Source organism: Schistocerca gregaria, chromosome X (genome assembly GCF_023897955.1).
Source record: "Schistocerca gregaria isolate iqSchGreg1 chromosome X, iqSchGreg1.2, whole genome shotgun sequence".
Taxonomy (NCBI): domain Eukaryota; kingdom Metazoa; phylum Arthropoda; class Insecta; order Orthoptera; family Acrididae; genus Schistocerca; species Schistocerca gregaria.
Window position 1 is genome coordinate 256,760,250 of NC_064931.1, and position 23,810 is coordinate 256,784,059.

General features: G+C 39.8%; 1 protein-coding gene across 4 annotated transcripts in view; it reads left to right on the forward strand.

Moving 5' to 3' along the window:
- Positions 1-23,810, forward strand: part of LOC126297610 (uncharacterized) — a 261,978-nt gene that overhangs the window by 171,385 nt on the left and 66,783 nt on the right. For all 4 annotated transcript variants that reach the window (XM_049988614.1, XM_049988615.1, XM_049988616.1 and 1 more), the window contains exons 14-15: positions 7,925-8,103; positions 21,714-21,866. In XM_049988614.1, the coding sequence (XP_049844571.1) occupies positions 7,925-8,103; positions 21,714-21,866 (332 nt within the window). The remainder of the gene's footprint in view (positions 1-7,924; positions 8,104-21,713; positions 21,867-23,810) is intronic.

A 23,810-nucleotide genomic window follows, 5' to 3' on the forward strand; every position in this document is an offset into this window, starting at 1 on the left:
TCCGGGTGCAAGACGATGCCGCCTCTAGTTCATTTTATATACAGGAAAATGGTGTCCCACAGGGCTCGGTGTTGAGCGTCTCCTTATTTTTAGTGGCCATTAATGGTCTTGCTGCAGCCGTGGGGTCGTCGGTGTCTCCTTCTTTGTATGCCGACGACTTCTGCATGTCATTTAGCTCAACGACTACGGGAGTCGCCGAATGCAGGCTGCAAGTAGCCGTTCGCAAGGCAGCATCATGGGCTCTGAGTCATCGTTTTCAGTTCTCTGCAGCCAAGACTCGAGTTATGCCCTTCTGCAGACATCGGACGGTCCACCCTCATCCTGAACTTTACCTTGACGGCCACCTACTTGAAGTGGTGGACACTAGCCGCTTCTTAGGACTTGTCTTTGATGCCCGGCTCATGGATTCCTCATATTACTCAGCTGAGCAAAAGTGCTGGCGGCACCTCAACGCCCTCCGCTGCCTGAGCCACGTGTCTTGGGGTGCAGATCGCTGCACGCTGTTGCGATTGTACAGAGCCCTTGTGCAGTCCAGGCTTGATTATGGGAGCCTGGCCTATGGGGCTGCATCACCCTCAGTGTTGACGTTGTTGGACCTCATACACCACTGTGGTGTTTGGCTTGCAACTGGCGCTTTCCGTACGAGCCCCGTGCATAGTCTACTGGTGGAGGCCGGGGTTCCCCCGCTGCGGATTCTCCGCCACGGACTGCTTGCCGAATATGCTGTCCACGTGCATTGCTCGCTGGGCCATCCCAATCATCGCCTGCTTTTCCCTGCCATGGTCCTCCCTCTGCCCGAACGGCGACCTAGGTCTGGGCTTTCCATTGCTGTCTGCGTCCAGTCCCTGCTGTCGGAACTGGGGTCATTCCCTCTTCTGCCTCCCTTCCGGGTCCGTGCACCCAAGCCTCCCTGGTGCCCTGGTGTATGCCCCGGCCTTCCATCCGTCTGGGACCCAAGGACTCGGTTCCGCCTGTGGCCCTCCGTCGCTGTTTTCTTGCACTCCTCGCCTCATTTTCAGGCTGTGAGCCTGTCTACACTGATGGTTCCCTGGTTGATGGTCGTACTGACTACGCTTTTGCTCATGCTGCCCATGTTGAGCAGCGCTCCTTGCCGGCTGGCTGCAGTATTTTTACTGCAGAGCTGGTGGCCATATTGCGCGCTCTGGAGCATATGCGTTCCTGCTCAGGTACGTCCATCGTCATCTGTAGTGACTCCCTGAGCAGCCTTCAGGCTATCGACTGCTGCTACACCTCTTTTCCTCTGGTATCCTTTATTCAGGAGTCTGTTTTTGCCATTACTCGCTCTGGTCGTTCGGTGGTCTTTGTTTGGGCGCCAGGTCACGTTGGCATCCTGGGGAACAAACGTGTCGACAGACTGGCCAAAGGGGCGATCGACGCCCCTGCTTTGGAGATCGGCCTCCCGGCTCGTGATCTGCAGCTGGTGTTGCGCCGTAAGGTGCTTGGGATGTGGCGTGATGAGTGGCGTAGTTTGACATCGCTGAATAAACTGCGGGCTGTTAAGGAGTCGACCGATGTGTGGCGGTCCTCTCTGCAGGCTTCTCGCAGGGACTCTGCCGTCCTGTGTCGGCTCCGCATCGGCCATACCTACCTGACGCACGGACATATTTTGCGTCAGGAGGATCCCCCCCCTGTATCGGTGTGGGTCCAGGCTGACGGTCGCCCACATTTTGTTGGAGTGTCCCCGACTGCGTACCCTCCGGCAATCTTTTAATCTCCCGGGCACGTTGCCTTTGGTTTTATGCGACGATGCCTCCATGGCTGATGACGTTTTAAATTTTATCCGTGGTAGTCCTTTTTATGGTTCCATTTAGGGAGGTCCTGCACCTTTCCCTTTCTGTGTCCCTTGTCCTCGAGTCTCGTAATTGGTTGCAGATTTGAGTGTGTATTCGGATGGTTGACTATTTCCCTTTTTTGTTCTTATGGTCAGTCAACCGGTCTCCGGCCCTCTTCATTTCTTCTGTTTCTTTCTGTCCGGTGTTCATCTGTAGTCGTCTTGTCTGTAGTGTTCGCTGCCACATTTGTGTTCTTTGAGTGACCTTGGGGTGTGGGGGGAGTCTCCTCCTCCTTGGGGTTTTACCTGCTCCGTAACTTTTCGTCTCGCCTGTTTTTGGAATGGGGGACTGATGACCTTAGCTGTTTAGCACCCCTTAAACATCACAACAACCAACCAACCAACCGAGGCACTGTGGCTTCTTGGCCACTTCTGTAGCAGTAGTAAACAACACACCGGAACAGGTGGTGTTAAACTGCGGTTTGTGGCGCGACTGCAGGTGATAGATTGTGCCCACTCTGGGCATTGGGCAGCAACTATGTTATCCGGAATGGGTCAGTGGACAGCAGCGGTGTAGCAGGCAGCCAGTTGGCCAGGCTTGAACTCGCTGCTCACTGGGGAGATGGCCTTCTGCAGGAGGAAGTCACCCAGTAGTGACACTTCTGTGTGAAGGCAACAAGTTGACCGCATACAGACATTAGCTCAGGCAGAGGCCTGCAGCTAATTCCATTCAAGTCATCCAATGGCATAATTATCACCTGGCATTGACTGTGTTACTCGCCATTCAAACACTTTTGTATACTACAGAGCACATTCAGCATACTAAAGCTGAGGGTCAAAATTAGGTCGTGTATATTTGAGCCATGTTGTCTAGTGTTTCTCAGATGGCAGCACTACAGTTTGGAAATCATAACAGGCTGGTGCACCCAGCCATTGAGCGATGAGAACTTGATTCACCCGTTTTCCTGTATGGCCTCTCTTTCAGACACCCTGTCACAGCTGTAATTTACCACAACTATAGCTTTCCGAAATGTGGATTGGTATTTTCAGAATTCTGAATGAGTATTCTTGCATCCTGAATACACTCTCTTTCTCCATAGAGCCTGGTTATCTGGTTGTTGAGTGCTCCTCCCTGAGTGACATCATACTGCTGAATCGATGTATGGCAGTTCATTTCACCGGTTTAGGCTGTAGTGCAGTACTCCTCCCCCATTTCAAAAAATCCTGTGTCTGGTTTATGACCTGTTCACATAGCTGGGAAAAATATCTTAACACTTGTTTCTTGGGTTGACATAAAAATACAGTATTGTTCATTTCTTTTTGCACTATAATTTAGCATAAATCACATGGTTCGTTAGCTGGTACCAGAAACCATGACACTCATTGTCTTGTTTTTACTGTGTTGCTTATCTTGGTGTTGTGGTGTGTCATACAACAGTATTCTGTTCAAAAGAGAAAAAAAGATATACAAAAATAAGTAGATTATCATAAAAATTCACAAACATGTCATTTATATGTAATGGTCCATTATTGTAATCAAGAAAGTGGACTACGGTAAACGAATAAAAATGAAGTATTTTGATATGACAGAATTATAAAGCTCGCTGCATCACCGCAAAAAATAATGTGACAAATGAGAAAATAAATACTATATTAAGAACATCCAAAGTGCTGTACCAGGAAGCTGACTGGTTTTAGGTGCCAATACACCAACAAGTTGATTCTTAGAAAGAAGAAAGCAGCAACTAGCTTCTGTTAATAACACTATTTATTTATACAAATATCCCCATTATTGGTGTTGAACAAACAGATTAATCTTCAGACAGCAGTGTTTATTTATATTACGTGTGTTGTTGTTTGCATTAGTCGTTGGAGTAAAACTGGCAACAACTAATTTAAACAACAATAAATGTAATAAAAACTTGAACAGCCATCAGAAGATGAACCTGTGTGTTCAAAACTGATAAAGGTTTTTTTTAAGTATATAGTAAGTGACTGACTGCTATTTTCTTCTTAGCAAGAATAAACTTGTTTTTTGTACACAACCATGGTCTCAAAAATGTAAGTTTTTGACAAAACAATGAAGCAAGTTTTTGTTCCAAGTGCCATTAATGCTGAGGCGCTATGATTCATTTGTGCTAATTCAAGTACAGAAATACAGCAGTAGGTTTTTAACTAGTTGAACAGTAGTCAAGAAAAACCACTCCTCACATCTTTTAAATTTTGGTACTCCAAAGGGAAGCATGGCACAGCACAAAGACAAGTCCATGCATTAACACATGTAAGAAAGACTTTCTCCACAGTTTGGCATATGGATCAGATCTAAAGATGCACAAGAGTGTACTGGGAACACAATATAACTGAAAATGTATTTTTTGAAAAAAAAAAGATAGATTATTTATATGATGATTCTTTTGAAAATGCTGACTGGTTGCCTAATACTTTTCTGTTCCTCCATCCAGTCATTCCACCTCACCCTTGAGTTTGTGCTCAATCTGTAACCATTTTGTTATTGACTAAGTGTTAAACTCTTGTGCATCTTACTTCAGCAGATTTCTCCTACATTTTTTCACTTGTGAGATGGCAGATAAGTGCACATTACATTCAGTAGTGCAGTTTTTAGATAATGGGCTGTTGTTGTAGTCTTCAGTCCTGAAACTGGTTTGATGCAGCTCTCCATGCTACTCTATCCTGTGCAAGCTCCTTCATCTCCCAGTACCTACTGCAGCCTACATCCTTCTGAATCTGCTTAGTGTATCCATCTCTTGGTCTCCTTAACGATTTTTACCCTTCACGCTGCCCTCCAATGCTAAATTTGTGATCCTTTGATGCCTCAGAACATGTCCTACCAACAGATCCCTTCTTCTAGTCAAGTTATGCCACAAACTTCTCTTCTCCCCAATTCTATTCAATACCTCCTCATTAGTTATGTGATCTACCCACATAATCTTCAACATTCTTCTGTAGCACCACATTTCGAAAGCTTCTATTCCCTTCTTGTCCAAACTATTTATCGTCCATGTTTCACTTCCATACATGGCTACACTCCATACAAATACTTTCAGAAACGACTTCCTGACACTTAAATCTATGCTTGATGTTAACAAATTTCTCTTCTTCAGAAACGCTTTCCTTGCCATTGACAGTCTACATTTTATATCCTCTCTACTTCGACCATCACCAGTTATTTTGCTCCCCAAATAGCAAAACTACTTTACTACTTTAAGTGTCTCATTTCCTAATCTAATTTCCTCAGAGACACCTGACTTAATTTGACTACATTCCATTATCCTCGTTTTGCTTTTATTGATGTTCATCTTATATCCTCCTTTCAAGACACTGTCCATTCCGTTCAACTGCTCTTCCAAGTCCTTTGCTGTCTCTGACAGAATTACAATGTCATCGGCAAACCTCAAAGTTTTTATTTCTTCTCCCTCGATTTTAATACCTACTCCAAATTTTTCTTTTGTTTCCTTCACTGCTTACTCAATATACAGATTGAATAACATCGGGGAGAGGCTACAACCCTGTCTCACTCCCTTCCAACCACTGCTTCCCTTTCATGCCCCCTCGACTCTTATAATTGCCATCTGGTTTCTGCACAAATTGTAAATAGGCTTTCGCTCTCTGTATTTTACCCCTGCCATCTTTAAAATTTGAAAGAGAGTATTCCAGTCAACATTCTCAAAAGCATTTTCTAAGTCTACAAATGCTATAAACATAGGTTTGCCTTTCCTTAATCTTTCTTCTAAGATAAGTCGTAGGGTTAGTATTGCCTCAGGTATTCCAACATTTCTACGGAATCCAAACTGATCTTCCCTTAGGTCGGCTTCTACAAGTTTTTCCATCCGTCTGTAAAGAATTCGCGTTAGTATTTTGCAGCTGTGACTTATTAAACTGATAGTTCGGTAATTTTCACATCTGTCAACACCTGCTTTCTTTGGTACTGGAATTATTATATTCTTTTTGAAGTCTGAGGGTATGTCGCCTGTCTCATACATCTTGCTCACCAGATGGTAGAGGTTTGTCAGGATTGGCTCTCCCAAGGCCGTCAATAGTTCTAATGGGATGTTGTCAACTCCCGGGGCCTTGTTTCGACTCAGGCCTTTTAGTGCTCTGTCAAACTCTTCACGCAGTATCATATCTCCCATTTCATCTACATCCTCTTCCATTTCCATAATATTGTCCTCAAGTTTATCGCCCTTGTATGGACCCTCAATATACTCCTTCCACCTTTCTGCCTTCCCTTCTTTGCTTAGAACTGGGTTTCCATCTGAGCTCTTGATATTCATACAAGTGGCTCTCTTTTCTGCAAAGGTGAGATAAGCCTCTACATCCTTACATTTGTCCTCTAGCTATGCCTGCTTAGCCATTTTGCACTTCCTGTCGATCTCATTTTTGAGACGTTTGTATTCCTTTTTGCCTCCTTCATTTACTGCACTTTTATATTTTCTCCTTTCATCAATTAAATTCAATATTTCTTCTGTTACCCAAGGATTTCTACTAGCCCTCGTCTTTTTACCTACTTGATCCTCTGCTGCCTTCACTACTTCATCCCTCAAAGCTACCCATTCTTCTTCTACTGTATTTCTTTCCCCCATTCCTGTCAATTGTTCCCTTATGCTGTCCCTGAAACTCTGTACAACCTCTGGTTTTTTCAGTTTATCCAGGTCCCATCTCCTTAAATTCCCACCTTTTTGCAGTTTCTTCAGTTTTAATCTACGGTTCATAACCAATAGATAGTGGTCAGAGTCCACATTTGCCCCTGGAAATGTCCTACAATTTAAAACCTGATTCCTAAATCTCTGTCTTACCATTACATAATCTATCTGATACCTTTTAGTATCTCCAGGATTCTTCCATGTATACAACCTTCTTTTATGATTCTTGAACCAAGTGTTAGCTATGATTAAGTTATGCTCTGTGCAAAATTCTACCAGACAGCTTCCTCTTTCATTTCTTACCCCCAATCCATATTCACCTATTATGTTTCCTTCTCTCCCTTTTCCTACGCTCGAATTCCAGTCACCCATGACTATTAAATATTCGTCTCCCTTCACTACCTGAATAATTTCTTTTATCTCATCATACATTTGTTCAATTTCTTCGTCATTTGCAGAGTTAGTTGGCATATAAACTTGTACTACTGTAGTAGGCGTGGGCTTCGTGTCTATCTTGGCCACTATAATACGTTCACTATGCTGTTTGTAGTAGCTTACCCGTACTCCTATTTTTTTATTCATTATTAAACCTACTCCAGCATTACCCCTATTTGATTTTGTATTTATAACCCTGTATTCACCTGACCAAAAGTCTTGTTCCTCCTGCCACCGAACTTCACTAATTCCCACTATATATAACTTGAACCTATCCATTTCCCTTTTTAAATTTTCTAACCTACCTGCCCGATTAAGTGATCTGACATTCCACGCTCCGATCCGTAGAATGCCAGTTTTCTTTCTCCTCATAACAATGTCCTCTTGAGTAGTCCCTGCCCGGAGATCCGAATGGGGGACTATTTTACCTCTGGAATATTTTACCCAAGAGGACGCCATCATCATTTAAGCATACAGTAAACTTGCATGCCCTTGGGAAAAATTAATGGGCTGCTAAATTAGAAATATATTAGCACATTTGCACAAATGTACAACCATAATAAATGGTTTGTATTGACTGTGGTGTTAAACTATGGTGACATGTGTAATGTTCTTAGAATTTAATTATCTTTATGTACACTAAACATGAACATAGTCATCTGTTGTCGGCTTTTCTCAAGAGTACGTATGTAGTGCTGCTGCTTGTAGCAGCTGTTTGTACATTGAAATGAAACACAGATTAAATTTTCAGTGCAAATATTAAGATGGCAAACTTAAGACATTCAGTCTATAATACTGAACAAAAATATCTTCCGTAGGTTGCTGGTTTTTCCTCTCCGTTTGTTGTATGTTCATCCTGCATGGCCATTGACAAACACATATTAAGAATTTTTTTAGTTACATTCCTGTCATATGAAAACACACCAAACACATTCTTTTTTGGGTTGTGTAATTTCTGTGTTTATGTAATAAATATATTAAATGTGCCTGTTTCATTTAACAACAATAATAACTAAAGAGATTTTAAAAATTACAGGCCAATTGTTCAAAAAGTGCTGCTGGAGCAGCAGCGGCAACATAATGAGGCAGGAGACGACTCAGATGATCACACTGGTTTCGAAACAGGAAATAGGGTGCAACAGACACATGGTAAATCATCTCATCTAAAGAGGTTGTTGGACTGCAGATTAGCACACGCGAAGAAAAGGAAACTAGGTACATAACAGTGGCGTGATTATTTTTTATGTTATTATTTATGATTTCAGAATTGTTACTTGAGCCATGAAAGATAAGTTGATATGTTATTATTAGCCATACTTATATAATACTTATAATCCATTATACTGGAGTGAAATAAAATTGTGAGCATAAGTTTCATTTCCTGTTAACATTGACTAAGTATTTGTGATGCAAATTTTGCTATGTCCATCTTCTAATTAATGTGTGTTAAATCCTGAGCCCTTCCAGCAAACCATTGACATTTTCCACTGATTATAAATTTTCTACTGAAACATTTCTCGTACTCACTAGTTAAAATGTGATATTCTCCAGTAGATATAAGTTACCAGATTGTCAACAACTGCCCAGTTATGCAATGTATGAAGTTACATACAGTGTAGTTGTAATTAAGCTTTCACTACTTGAGAGGGCTCCCATGAAAAACAAGTGATGGGGTATGACAATGAAACTTTGTGTAAACATTTTGGAAGGACATGCTGAAGAGAAATAACGAATAAGCCATTTGAGGAAAGGCATTTTAATTTCCACATGGGAGGGTAACATTTGTTAATTGTCTACCATCTTTACATTCCAGCTCACAAAAGTTGTGCAATGTGATGACCACCTGCATCTACCACAGACTGAAATTGCACTAGAGATATCATTTCACAATTGTTTATAGCACTTACTGAACGGTGGACCGTGAAATGTTCAGCTGTCGTGACATATCTCGTCTACTGCTTGAAGATTGCACATTGCATCCAGTATTCTTAGTCACTGCAACAGTAACTTTGTCAACAATTTTTAATGCAGTTGCGTGTTGATCTCTCCCAGGAACAATTCCTAAAACCCCAGTTAATTTGAACTTCTGAATCATATTCTTCAATCCTGGTGTGGAAAGAGGACCTCCCCCATATTCCTTTAATGCATCTGTACTCGCGAAGAGCAGCAGCACTATTGCTGATGCTTTGATAAAACAGCTTTAGAGTAAAGCCCTCCTCACCATATCCAGACCTACATTGACTGTGGGCTAGTGTAATGCACACTGATGCTTGGCTTGCAACCCTGTATTGCTGTACCAGTACCCGTATGTAATGGCAAGTCATGACATTAACACTACTAACAATGCAAATCCTGCAGCACTCAATCTGAACATAATTCCTATAAAATTAGGTACTTATACTGTAAATAGTTTCCCATGTACACTTCGCTCAAATAGCAAAAGTTTAAATATAACCACTTTGTGTTAAAGGAAAATAATGTATGCATAATCATTCATTTTATATTCATCATACTCTGAATTCATGTAGGCTGTATGTTGCACAACATTTTCGTAATGTTGTTTACAAAATACATGGAACCCTAGTTTTATTTATAGAAGTTATGGTCATCAGTACAAGTTTGGACCCTCACTTGATCATTGTGTACATTACTTTGGACTTTGGGGAGGAGGGGGGGGGGGGGGACACGTGTGAGGGGAAGACGACCAGTCATCTAGTTGAGCAGGTGACACCTACATAAAGCTGAACATAGTAGCTCACCTTTGAATTTCCATTGTTCTGGTCATACGTGTGCACCCTACCACCACACACCGCTCTTGCGTGCCACACACGCACGCACAAACGCACACGCCCACACACGCACGCACAAACGCACACGCGCGCGCGTGCACGCACACACACACACACACACACACACACACACACACACACACACACACACACACACACACACACACCAGAACTGGAGCATCTATTTTCTGCCCATTGACTGCATTATATAGTAAGTGGTCCATTACTACTATTTCTGCTGTTTGTATCCCTCTCAGTAACATTTTTTGAGCTTCTGTGTGTTTAGCTTCAAAATAAGCCACAGGTATAATTCTAATCATTGAGAGATTCTTTGTCTGACAAGTGTACTGAAAACAGTAACATGTTGTGTCATAGTATATATCACATGAAGTTATTTTAATGCACTTAGTGAACCTCTGTTTTCAATATTACTGGCGATCCAAAAGTAACAGAAAATGTATAGAACCAGTAATTACAAAAATTCAATAATGTGAAGTAGTTTCAATTAAATTCACACAGAAGTATGGGATTTTGTTTTTAATTGCAAGAAAATATATTGCCTCAATATATTTTTAACAACATGTGGCACTGTAGTGTTCCTGTGAGCTGGTGCTATTTTTGCTAGCTATTATCTTCGTACTGTGTCTGACCAAGAATTACAATGAATCATACTTCACTGAGAGGTACACAAATTACTGTTTTTATTTGTAATATGTACAACATTCTACACCTAACTTTTTTCATGCAAGTTTAGCATTCTGTTAAGATGAGCCATATTCATTTTATGAGACAGTCCTTTTTGGTGAACTCCAACTATGCAAATGCATCTATGTGCTGTTCTCTTTCATTACAGGACAGTAGACGTGCAAAGGGGTTCTGCACATGGGAAATAAAGCGAAATTTCAATATAAACTTCCATACTATATGGGGCTATGTGACGAAATCAGAAGGTGTTTCCATAAAATTCAACACTAGAAACAAAATCTAACCAACTTTTTACACAGTTTTTGTTATTATTATTTCTTTCTTATCTCTTTCTTATCTCTTATGTCTGGTCAGAAGTACAAAGTGACGCGGACCTTGATCAAGTGTGACTTCCTTTTAACTGTACGATATATGTTATATTGCATTTAGGAACTTTCGGGTAATTGAACATGTATCAATAATTACGGATTTCTGTTGTTGTATATATAAGTTTGTATGTAGCTTTATTGCATTGATGTACTGGTGGATATTGTGTGGTATGACTCCTGTAGTTAAAAGTATAATGGGTATAATGTCAACTTTATCCTGATGCCACATATCCTTGACTTCCTCAGCCAGTTGGATGTACACTCCTGGAAATGGAAAAAAGAACACATTGACACCGGTGTCTCAGACCCACCATACTTGCTCCGGACACTGCGAGAGGGCTGTACAAGCAATGATCACACGCACGGCACAGCGGACACACCACGAACCGCGGTGTTGGCCGTCGAATGGCGCTAGCTGCGCAGCATTTGTGCACCGCCGCCGTCAGTGTCAGCCAGTTTGCCGTGGCATACGGAGCTCCATCGCAGTCTTTAACACTGGTATCATGCCGCGACAGCGTGGACGTGAACCGTATGTGCAGTTGACGGACTTGGAGCGAGGGCGTATAGTGGGCATGCGGGAGGCGAATGGCGTGAATGGAGGGACAAATGGAGACGTGTCGTCTTCAGCGATGAGAGTCGCTTCTGCCTTGGTGCCAATGATGGACGTATGCGTGTTTGGCGCCGTGCAGGTGAGCGCCACAATCAGGACTGCATACGACCGAGGCACACAGGGCCAACACCCGGCATTATGGTGTGGGGAGCGATCTCCTACACTGGCCGTACACCTCTGGTGATCGTCGAGGGGACACTGAATAGTGCACGGTACATCCAAACCGTCATCGAACCCATTGTTCTACCATTCCTAGACCGGCAAGGGAACTTGCTGTTCCAACAGGACAATGCACGTCCGCATGTATCCCGTGCCACCCAACGTGCTCTAGAAGTGTAAGTCAACTACCCTGGGCAGCAAGATCTCCGGATCTGTCCCCCATTGAGCATGTTTGGGACTGGATGAAGCGTCATCTCACGCTGTCTGCACGTCCAGCACGAACGCTGGTCCAACTGAGGCGCCAGGTGGAAATGGCATGGCAAGCCGTTCCACAGGACTACATCCAGCATCTCTACGATCGTCTCCATGGGAGAATAGCAGCCTGCATTGCTGCGAAAGGTGGATATACACTGTACTAGTGCCGACATTGTGCATGCTCTGTTGCCTGTGTCTATGTGCCTGTGGTTCTGTCAGTGTGATCATGTGATGTATCTGACCCCAGGAATGTGTCAATAAAGTTTCCCCTTCCTGGGACAATGAATTCACGGTGTTCTTATTTCAATTCCCAGGAGTGTGTTTTTCAATTTTTTCTCCTGTTTTCTTCTGTACATTTGTTGTATTGGGTATGGATATTTCGATTAGTTGTGTTAATTTCTTCTTTTTATTGGTGAGTATGATGTCAGGTTTGTTATGTGGTGTTGTTTTATCTGTTATAATGGTTCTGTTGCAGTATAATTTGTATTCATCATTCTCCAGTACGTTTTGTGGTGCATACTTGTATGTGGGAACGTGTTGTTTTATAAGTTTATGTTGTGAGGCAAGCTGTTGATGTATTATTTTTGCTACATTGTCATGTCTTCTGGGGTATTCTGTATTTGCTATAATTGTACATCTGCTTGTGATGTGATCTACTGTTCCTATTTGTTGTTTGCAAAGTCTGCATTTATCTGTTGTGGTATTGGGATCTTTAATAATATGCTTGATGTAATATCTGGTGTTTATTGTTTGATCCTGTATTGCAATCATGAAGCCTTCTGTCTCACTGTATATATTTCCTTTCCCTAGCCATGTGTTGGATGCGTCTTGATCGATGTGTGGCTGTGTTAGATGATACGGGTGCTTGCCATGTAGTGTTTTCTTTTTCCAAATTACTTTCTTCGTATCTGTTGATGTTATGTGATCTAAAGGGTTGTAGAAGTGGTTATGAAATTGCAGTGGTGTAGCCGATGTATTTATAGGAGTGATTGCTTTGTGTATTTAGCTAGTTTCTGCTCGTTCTAGAAAGAATTTTCTTAAATTGTCTGCCTGTCCATAATGTAGGTTTTTTATCTCGATAAATCCCCTTCCTCCTTCCTTTCTGCTTAATGTGAATCTTTCTGTTGCTGAATGTATGTGTTGTATTCTATATTTGTGGCATTGTGATCGTGTAAGTGTATTGAGTGCTTCTAGTTCTGTGTTACTCCATTTCACTACTCCAAATGAGTAGGTCAATATTGGTATAGCATAAGTATTTATAGCTTTGGTTTTGTTTCTTGCTGTCAATTCTGTTTTCAGTATTTTTGTTAGTCTTTGTCTATATTTTTCTCTTAGCTCTTCTTTAATATTTGTATTATCTATTCCTATTTTTTGTCTGTATCCTAGATATTTATAGGCATCTGTTTTTTCCATCGCTTCTATGCAGTCGCTGTGGTTATCCAATATGTAATCTTCTTGTTTAGTGTGTTTTCCCTTGACTATGCTATTTTTCTTACATTTGTCTGTTCCAAAAGCCATATTTATATCATTGCTGAATACTTCTGTATATCTTTAGTAATTGGTTGAGTTGTTGATTTGTTGCTGCCAGTAGTTTTAGATCATCCATGTATAGCAAATGTGTGATTTTGTGTGGGTATGTTCTAGCAATATTGTATCCATAATTTGTATTATTTAGCATGTTGGTTAGTGAGTTCAGAGCAAGGCAGAACCAGAAAGGACTTAATGAGTCTCCTTGGTATATTCCACGCTTAATCTGTATTGGCTGTGATGTGATATTATTTGAATTTGTTTGGATATTAAGTATGGTTTTCCAATTTTTCATTACTATGTTTAGGAACTGTATCAATTTAGGATCTACTTTGTATATTTGCAATATTTGTAGTAACCATGAGTGGAGTACACTATCAAAAGCTTTTCGGTAATCAATGTATGCGTAGTGTAGCGACCTTTGTTTAGTTTTAGCTTGATATGTCACCTCTGCATCTATTATCAGTTGCTCTTTACATCCTCGTGCTCCTTTGCAGCGGCCTTTTTGTTCTTCATTTATAATTTTGTTCTGTGTTGTATGTGTCATTAATTTCTGTGTAATGACTGAAGTTAATATTTTGTACAATGTTGGTAGGCATGTTATGGGGCAATATTTTGCTGGGTTTGCTGTGTCTGCTTGATCTTTAGGTTTCACATAAGTTATTCCTTGTGTAAGTGTATCAGGGACTGTGTATAGGTCTGCAATGTAACTATTAAATAATTTAGTTAGATGTGAATGTGTTGAGGTGAACTTCCTTAGCCAGAAATTTGCTATTTCATCTTTTCCAGGGGCTTTCCAATTGTGAGTAGAATTAATTGCTTTGGTGACTTCATGTTGCAAAATTATCACTTCAGGCATTTGTGGTATCATCTTGTATGTGTCTGTTTCTGCTTCTATCCACCGTTCATGCCTGTTATGTTGCTCCAAAAGTGTTCCATGTCTGTTATGTTTGGTGGATTGTCTATTTTAATGTGTGTGTGTTATCTATTGTCTGGTAAAATTTCTTTTGGTTTGCGTTGAATGTTTGGTTTTGTTTCCTTGTGTTTTCACTTTTTTTGTATCTTCTAAGTCGTTTGGCCAATGCTTGTAATTTCTGCTTCATTATTATTATTAGTATTATTATTATTATTATTATTATTATTATTATTATTATTATTATTATTATTATTATTATTATACAGCTAGAGAATATTGTAAGCCAGCTGTTAAATGTCCTGTGGTATTGCCCATGGTAAGGTCCCAAAATTAGTCTTGCTAATCAACTGAAAAGATACCATCATTATACCAGGAAAAGAAATATGGTTGGAACCAAAAGTGAATATCAGCAAAATCTTAAATTCTAATTGGAATGCATAGCACATAGGCATTCTGAATGCCAGTGCGGCCATTGTATTTATTGTTTAAAGAACGTCATAATATCTAGCAAAGTTACAACACATTCTGAATGCAAAGTAACTTAATGTGAAGGTAACCATCTAAGTTGGACAAAAAGAGCAATTTTTTGCTTTTATAGGTCAGCTGTGCCGGGAGTTGTGGCAGAAAGCTTCAGAGAAAAGTTGAAGAATCTTTCACATAAATTTCCTGATTGTGGTATTGTAATAGGAGGAAAATTTTAACTTGACAGCTGTAAACTGGGAGACTCGTGTATTTAAAACTTGTACCAGCGATTCATGTAAGGTTGTTCTAAAAATTATCTCAAGCTGTTACAGAACTGACTCATGTTGGTAATACCTTAGATCTCATAGAAACTAACAGACCCAAACTTTATTATTCAAATAAGAGGAGAGGGAATCAGTGACTCTGTTAAGAAATGTAGGAAATATTAATGCTTAACAAGCATGATGGGCAACAAGTCAACATTATCTGAGATATCAACCATCAAACATTTAGTCAAATATCAAACTTTGGCTCAATCACATATAATTAGTGATAAATTGAGGGGCAGAGAGTGCAAGTGGTAAACGTGACATTTCACAAATAAATGAGCTAAATGCACATTTGGTATGCTAAAGCATGGATCTCTTCTGAGTAAAAGAACTAAAAGTGATTTTCTGCTCACTGTGATGATAAAGTTTAAGCTCAAAACCAATGCCTCAACTGCATTTAGAATACAACTAGTACAAGGTAAATGATGAACAGAAGGAGAATTGCTGCTATCTTTAATGAAGGTTCAGGTGTGCATTTTTGAAAGTACTGCAATAGCATGATGAGCATACTTTTAAAAGTACTTACAGTAATAATTAATGCTTGTATAAATAAGCCATATTTTGAAATAGCACAAAATCAGCTTTTTGACGCTATAGTCACAAGGTCCTTTAACCTGGTCGTGCATATATGGAAAGTGATAAAGATTCTGGTCTCTCTGAAAATGCAAAGAAACAGTTGAAACATATATTTGTTCCCCAAGACAGGATGAAAGCAGTGAAGTCAGCCAAAAGTTTTTTTGTAGTGGAACTGGAAACAAAAAACTTTCTTTCAATTAAAGCCATGGACACTATAGCAAATGATTGCTAAAGATGCAGAAGGAAACAAAACACAGTAGAGGAATACCAAGTGTACCTGAATCAGCAAAGAAAATCCTCAAACATTGCAGTTCAAGTATTTACTAAATTATAATCTTGTGTTTATAGAAGGCGACTTTTCGAGGCCCAGTACAGGTCCCCCGATCATTACCTTTTCTGCAGCCTTTGCGTCAAAATAGGTTTGAAATAAAATGTGAGAATAGAAAAATCATTACGAAATGAAGAACTACATCCCTCCACATTACCATGAGTTCTATGACATTATATCCCGTTTCCAGGCAGCAGTTATCTATGAGAATAGCGACTGGACATAGAAGAGGACGTTGTCAAATAAAGGGATAAGGAAGACTGGAAACTACACAACACAGTAGGACAGCATTACAAGTGTTATCCTGGAAGGACATTCCTCAAGAGATAATGTAGAAGGAAATGATTATGATTCTATTGACATTGACTGTGAGAGGATAATGGAAAGTGACTCTTAGTGATCTCATCTGTGTATATTTTCCTTCTGGTTTTTGATTTCATTTGCTATATACCTGGTGTTCTTCAGCTTGCTATAGTAATTTTGCTTTAATTATTCACATATTCTTGTTTTATAGTGAACATTAATTGTACTTGTATATCGTGTGTTGTACAAAATATAAATAATAATAATTTTAAAAATATAGCGCAGTAAATAAAATGTTTTCACGTTTGTACCTGTTTCAGTCTAAAAAGTTTTAAGAGGCAAGGATTATAATTATTTTTAATATAATATAAAAATAACACAGGGGCACTACAATCTCTAATCATACCTACAACTAAACACAGACCAGCTGACTATTAGGAAAAAATATCTGATGTTTCCATAGTTACTCACATAATTTGTAAATATCAGTTTAACTTTGTCAGTCATTTACTCAGTTTGCTTCAGCAAGCACTTATACTCGGCCCCTCAGTTGTATGTTGTGATTTATCACCAATTCTGATTATGAAGGTGGCAAGCAGTTTTTAAGAAATGTGAAAGATCTGCCGTGGTTGAATCATTACACAAATGCTGAAATGAGAGATATTGAGATTAGTGATTGCAGAATAGAAAAAACTAAAAATGCCCTACAAAGAAAAATGAACTTGATCTGAGGGGATACATAAACAGTTCTTTGTCAGTTATGTGAAGAAACTTGCTCCCAACAGTTTATAATAAGTCACGATGTCCCATGTAAATGGAAAAAAGTGCAGGTCATTTGTATCTATAAGGAAGTTCACTGCAGACATAGGCATAACTATAGGCCCGTATCACTGACATCAGTCTGTTGTAGAAATATGGAACGCCTGATATGTTTGGATATTATTACCTTTTTGGAGAGTTTCCTTCCATACAAATCAACATGAATACCACAAACAGCAATGTAGTGCAACTTGGCTTCCTCTATCCATCCATGAGATCCAAAAGGTGATATGAGTATGGTTCTGAAAAGTGCTTGGTGGAATATAAATAGTGGAGGGAGTGAAAGTAATAACTCTCCATTTAATGATTGATATGCACGTAAAGAAGGCCATGTAGCTGTGCAGGTGTGAATGTATTTTGTACTAGTTACCTCTGAGGAAGAGCATAATCCAAAAGCTTAGCAACATTCTCAGTCTTTTTTATGTGCCTACTGACCACATGATGCCTCAGCTGCACGGTTACCTTGAGCCCTTCCGTTATTTCGTTGCAGAAGGTACCAGAGAATGGCATCAAAGTCAGTGCCATTTTCCTGGATGATCTGAATGTGGCTGAAAAAGTTCCACACTGTTGTTCAGTGAACAAAATAAAAGCTCATGGAATATTGCTCCAGCTTTGTGAAGGGGTTGAGGACTTCCATACTGATAGATCTCTAGATGATGTTTCTAAAGGAGCAAATTCCTCAAATTTTAAAGCAATATTGAGTGTCCCTATGGAAGTATTGCAAGATTGCCACTGTTCAGGACATGCCTTAGATTAGATTAGTTTTTCGTTTCATAGATCCGGGTTGAGGAGATCCTCGTGGATGTGGAAAGCTGAAATAACAATACTAATAGTATAAATATATACAACACATCATTTGTTTCTATTAAAAAAATTTGTCAATGGAGTAGAAGGAGTTGGCCACTAGTAAGTCTTTCAGGCTCCTTTTAAACTGATCTCTATTTGTAACAAAATTTTTTATGTTTGCTGGCAAATTATTGAAGATGGGTGTTCCTGAGTAGTGGACCCCTTTTTAAACTAAAGTAAGTGCTTTTAAGTCCTTGTGCAGATCATTTTTGTTCCTGGTATTGTATGTATGAACTGAGCTGTTTGTTGGAAAAAGAGATATATTATTTAGGACAAATTTCATTAAGGAGTAAATATACTGAGAGGCAGTAGTTAGTATACCCAGTTCTTTGAAGAGGTTTCTACAAGACGTCCGTGAGTTTACTCCACAAATAATACGTATTACACGCTTTTGGACTCTGAAAACTTTTGTTTGACATGAAGAGTTACCCCAAAATATTATACCATATGACATTATGGAATGAAAGTAGGCAAAGTATGCAAGATTTTTCACTTTTATGTCGCCTATGTCTGCTAACACTAATTGCAAATACAGCTTTGTTAAGGCGTTTCTGCAGTTCTGTGGTGTGCTCCTCCCAACTGAATTTATTATCAAGTTGTAATCCCAGGAATTTAAGACTGTCAACCTCTTCTATCTGCTCTTCTTCGTACTTTATGCATATTCTGGGTGGAAACCACTTACAGGTTCTGAATTGCAAATAGTGAGTCTTTTCGAAGTTTAATGTCAGTGAGTTGGCTTTAAACCATTTATTAATATCCATGAAAATATCATTAGCCTACGAGGTGTGATCAGAAAGTAATGGGTATTTTTGTTTTCCTTAAAGAATTTTTATTTATTTATTCAATGGCAACTTTGCCACCTTCAAAGTAATTGTTCCAGCTCTTTTTTTCAACCTTGGAAGCCCTTCCAGAACACTTTTTCTTATCGTGTTCAGCTCCTTCAGCGATTGTGTTTTTATCTCATCAGTGGTGACAAAGCAACATCCTTTCATAGTTCTCTTCATCCTCTGGAATAGAAGGAAGTCACAGTGGGCCATGTCCAGCAAATACGGCGGCTGAGGTAAAATAACGTGTTTTTTTTTTTTCCAAAAAATTTTGAACAAGTATTGAGGTGTGAGTGGGAGCATTATTGTGATGCAATTTCCACAAGCGGTTTCGCCACAGTTTCGGTCATTTTCTGCATATTACTTCAAGCAAACAGCACATAACTTCCAGGTAGTATTCCTTATTGACCATATGACTATAAGGCAGGAACTTATGATCCACTGTCCCATTGTAATCAAAGAAAACAGTGAAGATAAACTTTCAATGTGGTTGAACTTGTCAAATTTTGTTTTGTCTTGGCTCTTCAGGCAGTTTCCATTGGGCAGTTGAGCCTTGGCTTCAACGTCATACCCATATATGCGTGTTTCATCACCTGTTATAACTTTCTGTGGAAGTTATGGATTGTTGTCAGCTTCATTCAGTAGTTCCTGAGTGATGCGTACATGACTTCATTTTTTGTGTAACTTCAACAATTTCAGAACACACTTTGCAGCTGCGATTTTCATGACTAAAATAATTGCTTACCACAAGCTAAAGGATATGCCAATGTCACCAGCAACCTCTCTGATGGTAATTGGGCGATTTTCCAGAACCATTTCGTTCATTTGTTCCAGATTGTTGTCAGTAATTGATGTGCTACATCATCCAGGACAGTTGTCATCTTGAGCATCTTCTTGGCTCTTTTTAAAATGTCAATACCACTCATAGACCCTTCTCTTACTCAGGGTAGATTTACCAAAAGCTACAGTCAGCTTTTCAAATGCAGTGTTGCACTTTATTCCATTTTCCAAGCAAAACGTAAAGCGGAGCACTCAAATATGTATAACCTTTTCAAGTGTCACCAGTAAACTAAATATTGAAAACAACATTCAGATTACTTTTTGATCACACCTCTTATAACGATGTGGAGGATATTGGTAGCTGTAGAAGGCTGATATTGTGGATGAAAGCTGCAACACCACAAAATATGTAGCAAAATACTAGAAGACCTCAAGAGGGTCAACACTTTGTGCAGGGCATTATGGCACTGGGCCCTCTGTGTAAATGAAAGTAACATATTTCAGATAAATAGACAGAAAGAGCCTTTATTATTCGATAACACGATTTTCAATCAATCAGAAAAAACAGTAATGATTGTCAGATATCTAGGAGTAAGCATTGAGAGAGAGAGAGAGACCCAAAGTAGAGCATCCCCATAAAACTAGTTGTAGGAGATGCAGATGTCAGAAGGCAGGAGCAAAACTGTAAGGAAATGTAATTAACTTGTGAACGAGGTTGCCTAAAAAAACTCTTTTTACATCATTTCTGGGGTGTTGCTCTTTATTCTGAGATCTATGACAGTTAGGATTAACTGAGGCAATGGGTGGTGGTGGTGGTGGTGGTGGTTAGTGTTTGACGTCCCGTTGACAAAGAGGTAATTAGAGACGGAGCGCAAGCTCGGGTTAGGGAAGGATTGGGAAGGAAATCGGCCGTGCCCTTTCAAAGGAACCATCCCGGCATTTGCCTGAAACGATTTAGGGAAATCACGGAAAACCTAAATCAGGATGGCTGGAGACGGGATTGAACCGTTGTCCTCCCGAATGAGAGTCCAGTGTGCTAACCACTGCGCCACCCCGCTCGGTTGAGGCAATGGTGAAGATCCAAAGACGAGCTGTATGTTTAGTAAAGAATTCACATAACCGCTGTAGAAAGTCCTGGTGAATAATGTATAGTCTGCAAAAACAAAGTGATTCAAATATGTTGTAGACTTATCTAATTCTACTCAAAATGTTTCACTGATTCATTTCTTTTAGGTATTCCCAATTTATCTGTTTGTAAGACACAAATAAACTGTACAGGGGGAACATAATCATATTGTCTCACTCATTAGTTAATTATTTTCGTGTTTGGAGAGCCATAATTGTGCCCTCTCACTGTGAAGCGGAAAAAGTTAGTTTTGCAGTTGTGGTGCACTTTATCATAAAAAATATTGCTTTAATTGTTGTACAGTTAAACTTTTGATTTTCATTTTGTAAATATTTTGAACATGTGTGGTATCATATTATTACAGCCACCAAATTCCTGAGGTATTTTTTTCATTGTGTCAGTCAGCAGATTTGTGTGTGTTTTTAAATTCAAGAATCACCTGGACAACACTGTCTGCTTCTAATGTCTGTGAATACAAAATCTTTTTTTGGATGATTGTTCAGTAATTGACCAGTTTTCGTTATCCGGGAACAGTGTCCAGTACTGGGATGATTGTTCAGTAATTGACCAGTTTTCGTTATCCGGAAACAGTATCCAGTACTGCTGATGAAAGCATACAAAAATAGATCGCTGGACTCTTAGCTTCCTCTTTCAGAGAAGGTAGAGGAATTTCTTATGATAAACTATGCAAAAGGAGAATATATCACCCAAAAGTCAGCCTAAGTGGGTTCCACCTGGGTATAAGTGCCTTTAAGCCTAGTTTTTGTGGAATATTATTAATGTCATTATAAAGTAATCCAGTAGCACACTTTTCCAAGTTGGGTAGCTGATTTCCGACTTGAGACAGGAAAATGTAGAGGACACCATAAAAAAAATGTTTATCACTTTTTATCGTAAATAGGGCCAAAAATTAGGTTTCATTTTATTCAAAAAATTATTTCTGGTTTAGACTATGTACTCAGGAGATGAACTGTTGAAAAATGCAACATATTGTTAACTCAGTCACCATAACAAAATGTTTTCTTGGCAACTGCAACCTTTATCATGTAATTTGTTTGGACTGTTCACATCAACAATATATATGTTTCTTTTATGTGCTTCAGGCATTAAATTTGCAAAGAAAACATCCCTGGAAGAATGCACTAGGCTAAGCATTATTGTTGAGAGTGAAGACTCCTTGGAGCCTAATCCTGAACATCACCAGGGAAGCCCAGTTGTCCATCTCGGGAAAATAACGTCCTCTGTGGACAGTAATGGTGAGTGGTGGAAGATTTTTAATTTTCACCTCATATTGTGGCAATCAAATGAAAAAAGGCAGATTGGAAAAACTAAATAAACTGTTTATTATTTCAAAATTAATCACCATAACTGTTAATACATAAGCCTCACTTTGAGACAAAACGGTCAAAGCCTCCATTGATAAATTTTTGCAATTGCTTACGACACCATGATTGTACCTGGGCATGCACTTCTTTGTCCAAAGCAAATCGGTGCCCATCTGTGTCTTTCTTCAGGGCGCCAAAAAATGTGGGTATCACATGGGTAGAGATCGGGAATTTTGGAGGATGTGTAAGTGCTTTCCAGCAAAACTTCTGCAATGTATTTGAAACATCCTTGGCAACATGTGGGCCCCAGGACATTGGTGGCTGTCAATTTGATTCGGATAAGAGGTGCACACCTGAGTACAATAATGGTTCCATAGGCAACAACAAAAATTTTTCCTAATAGGCAATGACCATCATGTGTCTCAGTGGGATAAATGTGTGAACAGTTATAACAGTTACTTTTGAAATAACAAACAGTTTACTTACTTTTTCCATCTGTGTCATTTTCAATTGATTGTATTAAAAGAAAAATTCACTTGAGAAAAGTGTGTACATACCTTAAGGAAGTGACGCCTTTATACTGCCAGTAACACACAAAGTATGCAAAACTGTCATAGCTTTTAGTAGTAATAGTTCTTTCCTCACAACAGGTAGATTCCTCTCAACCTGGGTTCTGAGTGATTTGCCCTTCCTCCTTTAGGAAGGAATTTATTGTTGTTGTCTTCAGTATGAAGACTGTTTGATGCAACTCTCCACACTACTGTATCCTGTGAAAACCTCTTCATCTCCGAATAACTACTGCAACCTACATCCATTTTAATCTGCGTGCTGTATTCATTTCTTGGTCTCCCTCTACAATTTTTACTCCCACACTTCCCTCCAATAGCAAATTTGTGATTCCTTGGATTCGCAGGATGTGTATTGTCAACCAACCCCTTCTCTAATGGGGTCAAAATGGCCTTGAGCATTATTAACCTCATGACAGGCCAAAGAGACAATGAGTGTCGATGCAGGATAGTAGGCAGGGTATCAGGTATGAAAAAAAAACAGTTCCTTAGCTGTTGATGAATCATGAAGGCAGTGAAAGTAACAACAGGATTTATTAAGCAAAATCCTTACAGCCATAGTAACCAGCACCCAAATTTTGTGTGTTGTTCATGGGTGCCAGTGCTTGAGTGGCTCAGGATGCAGCAGCAGGAGACAGCCACCGGCATGGAAACGCCAGGCTGGACAGACAGCTGTAAAAGAAGTGAAGTCAGATACTTGGTGGCACAGAGCTATGTCAAATGGGTTCATCCCAAACATGCAGAAAACTCCAATGTACGCTGGTCACACTGTTACACGTAAATGCAGCAACTGGCCAGCAGTTCACAGTAGACAGAACTGCATGAGGGGTCCAAGTGTGAACTTCAAACCTAGGACCTCCGGAAGATGACATGGAGCTGGTTCATGTCAGCCAATTGATTTATGGCTGTGTGCTCCAGCTCTGTTATGGCAGGATCTCACTTTTGGTCATGTAGACTAGGAAGTGGTACAGTACTAAACCCTAGCAAAGTGTAATCCAGATGTTCAGTGGAGTAGCCCAGCCCTAGTAGCATGCTGTATCGACAGTGTTCCAGCCCTGGCAGCATGTGGCAGTGCCTGGTGTGCTATGTCGCAAGTTATGGATGCCGATTTAGAAAGATAGTGGTGTAACATTTCTTTTAGAGAAGTTGTGTCATGAATTTCTCCCCAGTTCCATGCAGTACTGCCTCATCATTTACTGAATCTACCCATCTAATCTTTAGCATTATTCTGTAGCAGCACACTTCAAAAGCTCTCTTCTTGTGTGAGCTGCTTACTGTCTAAGTTCCACTTCTGTACAAAACTACACTC